The following is a 14,674-nucleotide window of genomic DNA, read 5'->3' on the forward strand; positions in this document are numbered from 1 at the left end:
AATCATGGAGGTGCTGGGTAATTGGGAGCTGAGAATTGAGGTATACAGTGTGAAATAATGCATGGCAATAACCCTAGCAATTCGTCGAGCTAAACTGGGAGTCTGGGGGGGGGGGGGGGTTGTGGGGAAAAGGGAACGGAAGCAGCAGAACGGAAACGGAGTGGGCACTCCAACGCAAGTGTGAACCGGGCCTAACGCCCTCCCTCTCGATACTTACTAATTCTTAGATGACTCTCAAGCTTATCCTTTCTTCGTGCTACAAACTGCTTTCCCTAATCTCGTAAACCCAGTAGTCATCTAATGAATATTTAACCTATGCCCATTTGTGCTTGATATATCTTGCGTGATAAAATGACTTAGCACCTGTACATCTGTTTTCTTTTCAGGGTTCCTAATGAGAGGATCATGTCGATCTCACGATTTGGGTGATTCATAGCATGGCTGCTTCCCGTTCGACTCGCGTCACAAGATCTACTGTAGGCTTCAACGGATTAGATGAGAGCTTCTGTGGTCGCACCCTCAGGAATCGCAGCATCGCTCACCCTGACGAGGTTGTCCCACCAGCACTCCTGAGATCCAGATCCCCAAAGAAGAGGCCAGAGTCAGCCCAGATCCAGAAAGGAATCGTTGCTAAGGGCAGTGAGCTCAAACAACCAGGTCCTCGTGAATCTTGGGTCAGCCCGAGAAAGAGAGGCCTTTCAGTTTCAGAAAAGGACGTTGTTGAGAAAGACAGTGTGGAAAACGCTGATAAGAAATCGTCTGGACCTTTGTCTCCCGTGTTGAAGAAAATCAGGCGCTACCTCCGTTCCGAGGATCCCGGCAGCCCGGAGGAGGAAGTGCCCAGTACATTTCACAAAGAGTCCTCAGAAAGGAGGAACTCTGAGTCCGACAATGAAACAGATACTTCCCGTTCTAAACGAGCTAATAGATGTGTTTTACTGGATGATAGTAACCAAAGGCAAGTCAAAACTGATACGGAGTCCGAGGAACTCCTGAAAAAGTCCTCAGCTGACGGGGGTGGTTTTAACCATCAGATCGTTAATGGTATTGACAACAACGAGACTGCTGCTGTAAAATGTAACAATTGTTCCCCGGATGGGAGTATTAAACCGAGTAATACTAGTACGTTCGGCCCCCTTGGGGAATTAACTGTATCCGAGAATGGGAGTACTTTAGCTCCTTGCTCCATTCCCGGGAACAAGGAGAAGGACAATCTCCCTGACCATAATGTGCCTTGCACACACTCCGAGGAGCAGGCAGACAATAAGGACCATGAATTGTTAAGTAACTGCCTGCCTATTGATCACATTAATCAGACCAATGAAATGGCAGGTGGCTCCTGTACCGAAACACTGTTGATCGTGCGGGATTCCGAGGAGGAACTTGACGTTGTAGGTGATGATGTTACCAAGGAACAAGCTGCTCTGTCCCCAAACAATGTACCCAACCCCGATGAGGACAAACCCTTATGCGAGGATGACTTCTCCTTGTCGGATATGCCCTCGTTCGAGCTGTGCTTTTCAGACACCCAAGAACATAGGTACACTTTAAGAACGTCCCCGCGGAAGTCTGCATCGGTCAAAGATAGCCCGTCTGTGAACGACTCTCCGTGCGGAGAGAACGGACAGGCTGAGGAGGCTGCTAGAGGGGGTAGTATTTTTTCCACCTCCGTTAACGGCTCCGTGACAAACCTCGAAGAAGCCGCTCTGACTGATAAAAAACAAAACTGTCCTTCTATGAAGTATTCGCAGGAAAAGCCGGCTTCTTGTCCATCCTCATCGGTTCCACCTGCCAAAGAGAGCGGCAGCGGGCAGCCTGCAGAAGAGGAAGAGGAGGAGCCCGACGTGTACTTCTTTGAGTCCGATCATGTGGCTTTAAAACACAACAAAGAGTATGTGTAACCATGGTAACCTTGATTTCTGAAATTCACTTCCGTGTTTTCATTGTTTGAGTCAAAAGATTGTTACGTGCTCACAAATGGCCTTGGAGCCTCGTGGTGAAGAATGTGGATCCAAACACCGAACTCAACCCTACAGTAGGAAAATACTCCAAATAATTTGCTTCATTTCATGTAACAGCCACAACGTCTCAGGCTGTGTGCCCTTTGTCAAGAGGCACCTGACGAAGGGCACACAGACCGAAACGTGCTGGTCTTGCTATTCTGTACAACTGCTATATGGAATAAAGCAATGTATTTGGAGTAGGGTTGAGTTTGGTGTTTTTATCCAAATTCTTCACCAGAGTATTGGAAGCCTGATGAACCGTTTCACCTCACTGGATTCCCTTGTGATAGAGCAGGAGTCCCTGGTATCTGGCACCAGCGGGGATAGCCTGGTGCCGGATATATGTACTTGCCGTTTGCAACCATCCTAAAAAGCACAGAACTCCCCCCAAACACTCACCGAGCCTCCAGTGACGTCTGGCAGCCTTCTTCTTGCTCCTAGCTGGCACCTAGCCGCTTTCCGGCTTCCCCTGTGCACGGAAGCCAGCATGTCACCTGGCCTGCATCGAGTCACATGACACGACAAAAGCCGCGCACTGACGCCAGGAAGCTGTTAGGAGCAAGAGGAAAGCTGCAAAATGTCACTGGAGGCTCAATGAGTATTTAAAATGCTGCAAAGACCCTAGAAACCCCCCAAACAAAGTCCACATTGCTTAATCTTAGGCCTGCAGAGGAACCTCTACTCACAATTGAAGCCCTGTGTCCATTTCAGATGCTTCTCATAAGTCTGTCTTGGTGTAGGTTCACACTAGCACTGGGGAGTGGGTGGGGAGACCGCCATATCTATGCTCCAGCGAATTTAGCAGGCCTTACTCTGATAGACTTTTTAGTTCTATTTTTGGCTGATTCAATTACTTTGTTCGAAACGGCTAGTCATCTGTTGCTCCACCAAATCAGTTTGATCCCCTTTCGAACGAGACTATGCAGTTAATCGATTGAACGTCTGATTGGACATGTTGGTTGCACTACCGGATCACGTCATTTGGCCACAGGGATTGGCAGGTGCCTCAGAGATGCCTGTGTCTATTAGCGGTGACGTGGGCACCCCATGTAGCTAGTAGCCAATCGGCTACTACATAGGAATTAACAGTTGTAGATGATTGGTCAGGTAGAATTATCCTTTGCCCCAACCTGTGCTTAAAGCACACCTGACCTGAGAGTGGTATGGAAGCTGCCTTATTTTCTTTTAAACAAAACCAGTTACCTGGCATCCTGCTCATCCTCTGCCTTTAACACTTTTAGCCTTAGACCCTGAACAAGCATGCAGCAGATCAGGTGTTCCTGACTGAAGTCTGATTGGATTAGCCACATGCTTGTTTTAGGTGTGTGATTCAGACTCTTCTGCAGCCAAAGAGATCAGCAGGGCTGCCAGGCAACTGGTATTGTTTAAAAGGAAATAAATATGGCCGCCACCATATCTCTCTCAGTTCAGTTGTGCTTTAAGGCCTGTACACATGCTAGATTGATGTTGCCTGGGCTTAGACCAGTGTTTCTCAAACCTGTCCTTGTGACTCCCCAATGGTGCATGTTTTGCATGCAACCTCGTCCATGCACAGGTGGGATAATTAGTGTCTCAGCTACATGGAATCCACCTAGCTGAGCCACTAATTACCCCACCTGTGCATAGGGGAGGCTGCCTGCAGAACATGCACCGTTGGCAGTCATGAGGACAGGTTTGAGAAACACTGGCCTACACTGTACAGACACACAGTGGGCCAGGCAGTAGTTAGGGGGTTGCTGTACACATGCTTGATTATCAGCAGTGGCAGTCATTATGGGGCGACTTTAAACTAGCATGTGTACAGGCATTTAGCTATAAACAACAAGAAAGACCCGCCTCATTCCCTTGTGACTGCTTTGCATTTAACATAGAAACTTCAGGAAAGAGGATCCTATATTAACATACTTCTATCATTTCTGTGATAGGCATTCAATAGGAAGGATTGATAGAGAGGAGCAGCATCTAAGGGGCTTCAACGTCCGTACCTGGCCCATTTGTCTTTTTGATCTGGCCCTCCGTTGAAGGGCTGGATTCACAGTGCCTCGTCCCCTCTCTATGCAGAGCTGTGTGCAGAGCGTAAATGACAGGTTACTCACCTGGCTCTCCGTTTCCAGCACCAATCTCCTTTCAGCTGTGCATCCAGCGTCCTGTTTCCATGGCTACAGTAGCATCATGTGACCGACGGCCATTACGTGCCAGCTGGTCACATAAAGATCGACTCGCTGTGGCCACAGACACTGGATGCTCGGTTGACGGGAGATTGGCGCTGGAAGCCAAGAGGCAGGTGAGTAGGCATTCATTTATACTCCACACATCTGCTGCCTATACTGGGGTCAGCTGGCTTCCTAAACTAGGGAGGCGGCCTACCTAATACTGGGGGCACAGCTGGCTACCTAAACTGAGGAGGGACCTGACTAATAATGGGGGCACAGCTGGCTACCTAAACTAGGGAGGGGCCTGACTAATACTGGGTGCACAATTGGGTACCTAAACTAGGGAGGGGCATGACTAATACTGGGGGCACAGCTGGCTTCCTAAACTGGGGAGGGACCTGACAAATAATGGGGGCACAGTTGGCTACCTAAACTGGGTAGGGACATGCCTAATAATGGGGGCACAGTTGCCTACTTAAACTAGGGAGGGGCCTGCCTAATGCTGGGGGACATCTGCTACCTGTACTAGGGAGTGGGTTGCCTAATGCTGGGGGCACAGCTGGCTACCTAAACTGGGCAGGGGCCTGCCTAATGCTGGGGGCACAGCTGGCTACCTAAACTGGGGAGGGTCCTGCCTAATAATGGGGGCACATCTGGCTACCTAAACTGGGGGGTGGCCTGCCTAATAATGGGGGCACATCTTCTACCTATACTAGGGAGGGGGCTGCCTAATGCTGGGGGCACATCGCCTACCTAAACGGGAGGGGGCTGCTTAATAATGGGAGCACACCTAATTACCTATACTGGGGAAAGGGCTGCCTAATACTTGGAGCACAGCTGGCTTCCTAAACTGGCGAGGGGCTGCCTAATACAGGAGGCACATCTGCTACCTGAAGTGGGGAGGGCTGCCTAATACTGGGGGCACAGTTTGCTGCCAAATACCGGGGACACATCTGCTACCTATACTGGGGAGAGTGCTGCTTAATAATGGGGGCACAGTTGGTTTCCTATACTGGGGAGTGGGCTGCCTAATACTGGGGGCACATCTGCTACCTAAACTGGGGAGGGGCTTCCTAATACTGGGGGCATGGTTGGCTGCCCAATACCAGGGGCACATCTGCTACCTAAACTGGGGAGGAGGCTGCCTAATACTGGGGGTACAGGTGGCTACCTAAGCTGGGGGGGGGGGGGGAGGCTCATTGGCTACCTCAATTAGGGACTGAACTAAGACTAGGGGTGCATTAAATTCATATTGGAGAGTTTTTTGGCGGTTTAGTCAGTGCTTTGCTGATCCTTGCCAATCAGCCAAGTGCCATGACAATGGATTTCAATGGATGTATTCTCACTGCAGCGTTGCATACTGTATAAAATCGCAATTGCACTGCATTCAGATTGTTTTTACCAGTTGCAATCCCCCCCCCCCACCCCCCAAACAAAATCGCAAAGCTAAAGTGCATTGCAATATTGCAGTTGCTTGCCCATAAAATACCATTTCGAGCAACAGTTATGCGAAACGTGTACACAGCCTAAGGCCCCATTTACTCTTAATCAGTTGGTACGTGTTTTTTTTTTTTTTCTTTTCCATAGCAGTACATTGTGGAAAAGCTTTCAGTTAAAATGTGTATAGTGTGAACTGAGCCATTGGGAAACATGGGCATTACTTTGAAAATCAGTTGTCCTTTCAGTTATAACTGAGAGCAACTGATTAGGTGTAAATGGGGCCTAACCCTTTATATGTATCCTGCAGTAAAGAAGTTGATGTTTCCGTTATAAAGCATTTTAGCAGCAGCTGCCCGTGGAATTCTATTCTCACGCCAGAGAAGTGGAGCAAATCCGTCCTTTCCTTGGCATGTATCTCCCTTCTGAAAGTATTGATCACAGGCGGGCTAAATACACTGTTCAGGAGAGCCGCTGGGACCTCTGAACTTCTGTCGGGATGTACGGATATCTCCGCACTGACAGATGATTCCTTTGTTCTCCAGAGAAGAGCACAATTATCACTAATCCAGCTGAGGATCTCAGCACTGCCGGCTTTCCCTGCCGCAGTGTGATCAGCCGCTGAGAGAAGAGTGCAGCATCTGTGTATCGCTGCCGGTAACTCTTATAATATCTTATAGTGCTGCAGTAATGGGGGGACCATAGCCTAGATTACAAGCTTGGAGAATGGGAATTGTTGGCATGAGGGAAAAATACAGAGTAATACAGTAAAACCCCCGTTATCCAGTAAATACAGTAAAACTCTGTTAACCAGAAAAAAAAATCCCGGCCTTACAGAATGCATACATCTACTTATACACTTCTTTATACAGTAATACACCTTACATTAAAGAGTAACTCCAGTGAAAATAATGTAATAAGTGCTTCATTTTTACAATAATTATGTATAAATGATTTAGTCAGTGTTTGCCCATTGTACAATCTTTCCTTTCCCTGATTTACATTCTGACATTTACCACATGGTGACATTTTTACTGCTGGAAGGTGATGTCAGGTGAAGGAGATGCTGCTTGCTTTTTTTGGCAGTTGGACCCAGCTGTAAATAGCTGTTATTTCCCACAATGCAATGAGGTTCCCATACAGGAAAATGTCAGCCAGTGAGTAGTTCCAGAGATGAGGATCCTAAAATCTAGGGAAAGAGAAGGTAAAGTTTGCTGCAGAGCTTTCTGGTTGCTCCATTAGCCAGCCATCTCACAGAAGGCCTCTCCCACACACGCCATCTCACAGAAAGCCCCTCCCACACACACATGTGCCATCTAACAGGAAGCCCCTCCCACACACAGGCGCCATCTCACAGGAAGCCCCCTCTGCACACACCCACGCCATCTTACAGCCCCTCCCACACACACGATTCTCGGGTGGAAGTCTAGTGTGTGTACACTTGTCCCCCGACATCACTGATAATCTCATTAGTGATTCGCAGCATTGGATTCCTAACAACATGTGCAGCGATTGTTTCTGAACTGCCGGATTATTTCTGACTACAATAATTGAAAGTTTTTGTAGTTTAAAGCGCAAGTTTAGCCTCATATTTTTTTTTTTTTGTAATAGCAAGTTAGCAGTAATTAGCAATGCACAAAACACTTCTATACTTTTTCCGATATATATACATGGGATGGATCTGGCTGGCTGCATCCTGTAGCTCCTTGCTGCCGGCTGAGTGGGAGTGCTTCCCAGCATAAAGCAGATCATGTGACTCCACTCATCACTGCCACGTGCTGAGAAAAAATAACTCTTTATGGTCATTACTGCAGCACAGCATTTGCATTGTCTTCATGCCCGTTTTCCTTCCAGGTCATTGTGTTATAAAGCATTTAACCCTCCCCACGCCCTCCCCAGTCTATATAGTCCTTTGATAAAGTCACTGGGTAGCTTGTGAAAAGGCCTATAAAGGCTTCTTTACACAGTGAGGTTCTGTTCATTGGAGAGGCATTGAGAATGCTGCATAGTGAAACATTTAGAAGCATCTCAGAGCTGTTTGGAAGTTCCATAGGAGTTAACCCTCCTGGCGGTCTATTAGGAACCGCCAGGGGGCAGCGCAGCACTATTTTTTAATTTTTTTTTTTTTTAAATCATGTAGCGAGCCTAGGGCTCGCTACATGATAGCCGCTGTACAGCGGCAACCCCCCGCCTGCTTCGATCGCCTCTGGCGATCTTTGATCAGGAAATCCCGTTCAAAGAATGGGATTTCCTGAAAGGCTTCCCCGTCGCCATGACGTCACCGACGTCATGGACGTCGTGACGTCTAAGGGAGTCCCGATCCACCCCTCAGTGCTGCCTGGCATTAATTGGCCAGGCAGCGCGCGCGGGGGGGGGGGGGGGGGGGGGGGGGGGACGGCGCGGCGATCTTGCGCGGAGCGGCGGCAATCAAAATGCACACGCAGCTAGCACTTTGCAAAAAAAAATGATGCAAGTCGGCCCAGCAGGGCCTGAGAAATCCTCCTGCGCGGCATAGCTGAGCTCAGCTCGGGCTTACCGCCAGGAAGGTTGATGGAAGCATTAACGTAAACTCAAAGCGAACATCAGCTAAAAAAAAAAGATACTTACCTAGGTAGAGGGAAGCCTCTGGATACTCTGAAGGTACTCCTAGCCCTACCTCCATTGCCTAGGACCCTCCTAATGATGATCATGACCGGACTCCTCTTTATGCAGGAGTGTAGGCTGTGCTGCATCGATGCAGGTACGACTGCACCTGTGCAGTGGCATGGGTTACTGTGCAAGCGCAGCAGTACTCGCATGAGCACAGTTTGGCCGCGTCCGTGATCAGAAATACGAAATGGGAAGCCTCTGAGATAGATTGAGGGGAAGAATGTGTGTTGGTACTCACCTTAACCACTTACGTACAAGACGGATCTATCCCCTTTAAGCAGGAGGATTAGCCATACTACGCCAGGGGGGAAAAAACCACATAAGTAGATACATACTTGATCTACTTGCATAACACATGTATTGTACTGTCTATGTTTTGATTTCAGTGAATGTTATATAGTAAATGAAAAAAAAAATCTGTTCCTGTTGGAAACCATGTTATTTGCCCACAGTTTAGGCTAAATCCTGATGTCATTTCTGCCCTTTACTTTTTGTTCTTTTCTCCTCCAATGACTGAGTCACCTAAGCCTTGCTTGTAAACACAAATGAGCAGGGGATCGTGTTTTAGATAGGCAGCTAGGCAGGGAAATAAATGGAAGAGGAGGAATAGATTATAGATAAAAAGAACCCCCAGCATGCAACTGTTTGGCACTGACTACTAAAGGGCCAGTGCTCCTTAAAGGGAACCTAAACAGAGAGCGATATGGATATTTACTTTTAAACAATACTAGTTGCTTGACAGTCCTGCTGATCTCTGTGGCTGCAGTAGAGGCTGAATCACACACCTGAAACAAGCATGCAGCTAATCCAGTCTGACTTAAGTCACAGCACCTGATCTGCATGCTTGTTCAGGGGCGATGGCTAAAAGTATTAGAGACACAGGATCAGCAGGAGAGTCAGGCAACTGGTATTATTTTAAAAGGAAAAATCCATATCCTTCTCAGTTTAGGTTCCCTTTAAGTATGTGATTACTCCAAATCATAACAGCAGAAAAAGTTTTGAATGCAGGATTAGCATCTTTATCACTTAATACACTCAGACCAGTTGCTATTGAAATTAGATTTTTATGGTGACAATCCCGCTTTAAGGACCAGAGCTTTTTTTTTGTTTTTTCCTATTTTACCAAGTGATTACTGTGATTGGCTCACAGTAATCACGGGGTCAGGAGCCAATCCAAATTACAGAAGCTCTGCTATCGGTCGTGACATAAGAGCGAGGAGGTACAGAAATGTGATTGGTGAGAGCGATGAGACCGCGCATAGCGGAGCTCATTGAAATCTACGCCGTGGCAGGAAAAACAGGACACAAACATGGCATAGATTTCAATCCGAAAGGCCAGGTAGCAGTTAAGAAGTCAGTATGTCCACTAATTTTCATTTGTAAATGTTAAAAAAAACCAAAAAAAAAAACCCGCTATGATGCATCAGTGGTACACAAGTCATTTTATAATGTATTGTTATTAAAAATGACCTTGCCCTATTAGTTGGCAGCCAAATGTGCATGTAAAGGGCCTCGAAGCACAAACACACGGTTTTCTACTTGAAATATGTACTTTGGCAGTTTTTATATCCCTCTTAGGCCCAGTGCACACCGAGCGGATCCGCCGGCCGAATCCGCCTGAAAATCCGCGTGGCTAATGTATCTCTATGGACTGGTGCACACCGGCGGATTGAGGTTTTTACCAAGCCGCAAACGTGCCTCTTGCTGCACGTTTGCGGTTTGCTTAAAACCTCAAACCGCCGGTGTGCACAAGCCCATAGAGATACATTAGCCACGCGGATGCTGATGCGGATGCGGCCGGTGAACACCCGGCGGATCGCATCAAGATCCGCCTGGTGTGCACTGGGACAAAACTCTGTCATCCGCACCCAAAACCGCTAGCGTTTTGTGGATCTGCAGGCGGTTTTGGTGTGCACTAGGCCTTACTGAGCATATTTATTTACTTTTGAACAGTGCAAATTGTATGGCTGTGCTGCTGATACTTTTAGCCATAGACCATGAACAAGCATGCAGAGGTTTTTTGCCAAAAAACTGACAAGATTAGCCACATGCTTGTTTCAGGCGAGCGATTGTAAAACTACCACAGCCAAAGAGATCAGCAGGGCTGCCAGGCAACTGGTATTGTTTAAAAGGAAATGAATATGGCAGCATCCAAATACTACCTGCAACCTCCACATAACTTTCGCTTCAGGTTCCCTTTCACTTTTTCTTGTGAATAGAGTGGGAAAGGGTTAAAATTTCTGTAAAATTTTTACTGCTATTAGGGTCCCCATTGGAGTTAGATTTATGCACATCCTGCCTCAAACAGGACAAGTTAAAGGAATTTTTCAAGGAGTAGTGTCTGTCAGCTGTTATCATAGCAGGTACCCAGTTCTGTTACTCCTATTGCTGCCATGACTACAGTAGAACATTAGTAAATTCATTAGTACAGCACATAGAGAATGCATCAAACGGCTGTGTAAATTATTTGCCAACAGCGCCACCTATGGAGGGTCAGATGAAAACAGTAAGCCTAATGCCAGTTTGCACTTACATTTGTTGCACTGACATGATAAATATATTCTTTCCTGTACAACCTGTTATTTAGTAATGGAGATCAACCATTTTGTGATCTGTTTGCCAGCCGGATCACATAGGCAAAAGCAAGCAACTAGGGTTTCCCACGATGCATCACTGCTGAACATGCACAAGCTGAATTATCTCAAATACCTCCTGCTTTGAGAAGGCAAATTACACTGAGCGTTGCTTTTTAGTAGGAGGGCTTTTCAGTCTCTTTTAGTCCCTTTATACTTTCCTAGTGATTCTTGGTCACCATGAGCTATCTGGGTGTTCTGAAGTCTCAGGCTTTTTTCATTCTACTGAATTTAATGGCTGCCTGTATAAAGTCATCATTTTTGTGCTGCATAAATCAACCAGAACCCTTTAAAAGGAACCTGATATGCGAGACCAATAGAAGCTGCCATATTTATTTCCTTTTAAACAATACCAGCTGCCTGGCAGTCCTGCAGATTTTTCTGGTCAGTAGGGTCATGAGGTGCGTACACACGCACTACAAAAGGAAACGACGGGTCCGCTGGACCCTCCCGCTGGGCGGTCTTTAGCCGACAGTATTTGCGTGTGTACGCGCTGTCGGCGGACTGATGAGGCTGTTTCTGAACGATTCGCTCAGCAGATCGTTCAGAAACAGCCTTATCAGTCCGCCGACAGCGCATACACACGCACTACTGTCGGCTGAACGTCCGCCCAGCGGGAGGGTCCGGCAGACCCGTCGTTGCCGGCGGTAGTGCATGTGTACGCACTTTAAAGCACACACCTAAAACAAGCATGCAGCTAATCTTTGATCAGATTTGTCACAGACATCTGATCTGCATATGCTTGTTCAGGGTCTATGGCTTAAAGAGAACCTGTACTGAGTAAAAATATTTAAAATAAACACGAGGTAACTTCAAATGAACATTACATAGTTACCTTGCCATCAGTTCCTCTCAGAAGCTCAACATTTTCTTCTGACAATTATCCCTTCCAGTTCTGACAATATTTTGTCAGATCTGACATATATCAGTTGCTGTCAGTAAAATATCAGTTGCTTTCAGTTATAGCTGAGAGGAAAACTGATGTACCAGGTAATGTCCATGTTTCCCTATGGCTCAAGTGGGCGATGTTACAGTTTAACTGTGTGCTGACCAGAAAGCTGTTATGGGTAATGGCCATTTTCAAAATGGAGGACGGAAAATTCCCTTGATCACAGTGAACAAACGGGACGTGGGACAGGAGAAAGACACTGAGGAGTAGACTACATGGAAGGCAAGTATGACTTGTGTATGCTTATTTTGACTTTTAATTTTCAGTTCAGGTTTTCTTTAAAGTATTAAGACAGAGGATCAGCAGGACAGCCAGGCAATGTGCTTTGTTTAAAGGAAATATTTATGTAATGCCTGGCATACATGGTAAGTTTTCTCCTTATCAATCGAGCCGCTGTTGGCTCGATTGATCATATCCGACAGGTCCGATGACCTGCCGGATAGATTCCCTGCTCAATCCCCGCGGGCGGACAGTAGCGGGGAATCAAGCGGCTGATAAGGGATGCCCACAGGGATCGATCCGCGCGGACGAGCAGGGATGCGCCGGCATCGAGCCAGCGGCTCCACCCGGTGCATAATTGAATCCGTGTATGCCCAGCATTAGCCAACATATCCCTCTTACCTCAAGTAAAAAAAAGTGTCTTTGGTTGCTAACACCCTAAATGTAACTTTGCTGGGATCTATACTTTTTATCAAATCTACCTTGGGTCTGTTGACCCCAGCTTGTCTAATCAATTCCAGTAGTGTAGAAAACAGGTTCCGAGCACGAGTAGCATTGCAATGCTAAATCACCAATTTATTCCATCCTCAATACTGACAGACTAACAGACACATAAGAGGTATAGGCGGCCTGACAGCCGTTTTGCGAGTCTCACTTGCTTCTTCGGAGACCATTTGGTGTTTGTGATGAAGCGAGTGAGACTTACAAAACGCCTGCGTTATCAGTTACAGCAGTACATTTTTGCCCAAAAAAGTATGGGGGGGGACTGTAGGATCGGTGGCAGTATGGAGAGGTTCTGGACAGTACAACTTAATTCTGAGTAGCAGCATGATATATTCTTGGTCACATTTCTGCCAAAATCAGATCACATTGGAATGGGGAAGAGTGGTAAATCAACCCAGGCTGTCGGTCGGTTGCTAGGAATGTAGTCGTTGATGGCTTGCTAAATTGAGCTGTTATTAACCCGTGGTTGGCTGGCTCAGTTTTAGGATGCTTGGTAAACGGTCAGACTGTGCCTGTGCACTAACAAAGTAGGCTTTCATTCCAACAATGTATGGTGCTTAAAGGGAAGGTCCAAGCTATAAAAAAAAAATGAAATATACATACCTGGGGCTTCTTCCAGTCCCTAGCAGCTGATCTGTCCAACTCCGCAGCTCCACCATCAGCCGTTGTCTCCCGGTGCTAAGGACGACCTCACAAAGTCGTCCTCTACTGCGCCTGCGCAAGCGCTTCTGTCAATCATCCAGGCGCAGTATGCTTCGGACAGCGTGGATTTGATTGACAGCAGCGCAGGCGCGGTAGAGGACGGCCTGGCGAGGCGTCGAGATCCAGCGGCAGAGAGTGAAGCTGCGGCGTGGGACAGATCAGCTGCTAAGGGCTGGAGGAAGCCCCGGGTAAGTAGATTTGATTTTTTTTATAGCTCAGTTGTATCCTTTTAAAGGGAACCTAAACTGAGAGGGATATGACTGTTTTCTTTTAAACAATACCAGTTGCCTGGTAGTCCTGCTGATTTCTTTGGCTGCAGTATTGGCTGAATTACACACCTGAAAGAAGCATGCAGCTAATCCGGTCTGACTTCAGTCAGAGCACCTGATGATCTGCATGCTTGTTGAGGGGCTGTGGCTAAAAGTATTAGACACAGGATCAGCAGGAGAGTCGGGCAACTGGTATTTTTAAAAGGGAAAAAATCATGTCCTCAGTTTAGGTTCCCTTTAAAGAGAAGATGGAGGGAAAAGGCTGCGCGTCCCTAAACGCATGTTGCAAATTGAATGGTTAATTGCACAGGCATACACCGCCTCTGTCAGTCTGAAAAATGCATGCCCTGCATCCAAGACAAGTGCTAACATTTATTAAACTAGGAGGAACTTTAGCTTCCAATATGGTTTGCATGCAAAGTATATTATACTAGACACTTGCGCCGCGGTGAGGCAAACCTCCGGGCAAGTGACCTAACCTAAATTTAAAACCTTGGGAGCAGCTAAGCAAAAAAAAATGTGTAACTTACATTTTGTTGAACAGCAAGGAGAACGCCAGCGCATACCACTAAATCTGAAATGACCACCAGCTCAGTGTGTAGCACCTAAATAGATTTTCTTCACACTTATTTAGGTGCTGCACACTGAGCTGGTGGTCATTTCAGATGCAGCCTTAGTGGTATGCGCTGGCGTTCTCCTCCCTTTAAAGAGAGCCTAAGGTGGGCTGAGAGGATCAGGTAGCCTCCAAAACCTTCGCTCCCCGACGCTCCTGTGGACCGCACTGCCTCACTTTCACTCTTGTGACCTCTGGGTCACGACTCTGGAATGAGAGATTCATTCTGCTGGGAGGCGGGGGGAGCATCAGGAGGCGTGGCCAGGAAAACCCTGCAGGAATGCCCCTGGCAGGCGTTTTGAACAGGGAATCTGTCTCCCATGTTTACCTCTGAGATAGCGAATTGTCGCTAATCTCGGGGGGCTATAGCACGGTGGGGGGGGGGGGGGGAGCGGCGGTGTGGGGACACAGAGGCATGTCACGAGGCAGAGAACGTGCCTCTGTGTCCGAAAAAACACCTCGGGTTCTCTTTAAGCAGGGAGTGGTTTTTCTATTGAGTTGAAAGACAGATATATAAAATTATTTCGCCCCTTATGAATTTCT

At 47.1% G+C, this 14,674-nt stretch overlaps 1 protein-coding gene across 4 annotated transcripts in view; it reads left to right on the forward strand.

Moving 5' to 3' along the window:
* ZZZ3 (zinc finger ZZ-type containing 3) overlaps positions 1-14,674 on the forward strand; it is a 69,967-nt gene that overhangs the window by 20,742 nt on the left and 34,551 nt on the right. For all 4 annotated transcript variants that reach the window (XM_068239182.1, XM_068239185.1, XM_068239184.1 and 1 more), the window contains exon 2: positions 387-1,891. In XM_068239182.1, the coding sequence (XP_068095283.1) occupies positions 438-1,891 (1,454 nt within the window). In that variant the 5' untranslated portion in view covers positions 387-437. The remainder of the gene's footprint in view (positions 1-386; positions 1,892-14,674) is intronic.

Source organism: Hyperolius riggenbachi, chromosome 6 (assembly GCF_040937935.1).
Source record: "Hyperolius riggenbachi isolate aHypRig1 chromosome 6, aHypRig1.pri, whole genome shotgun sequence".
Lineage (NCBI taxonomy): Eukaryota > Metazoa > Chordata > Amphibia > Anura > Hyperoliidae > Hyperolius > Hyperolius riggenbachi.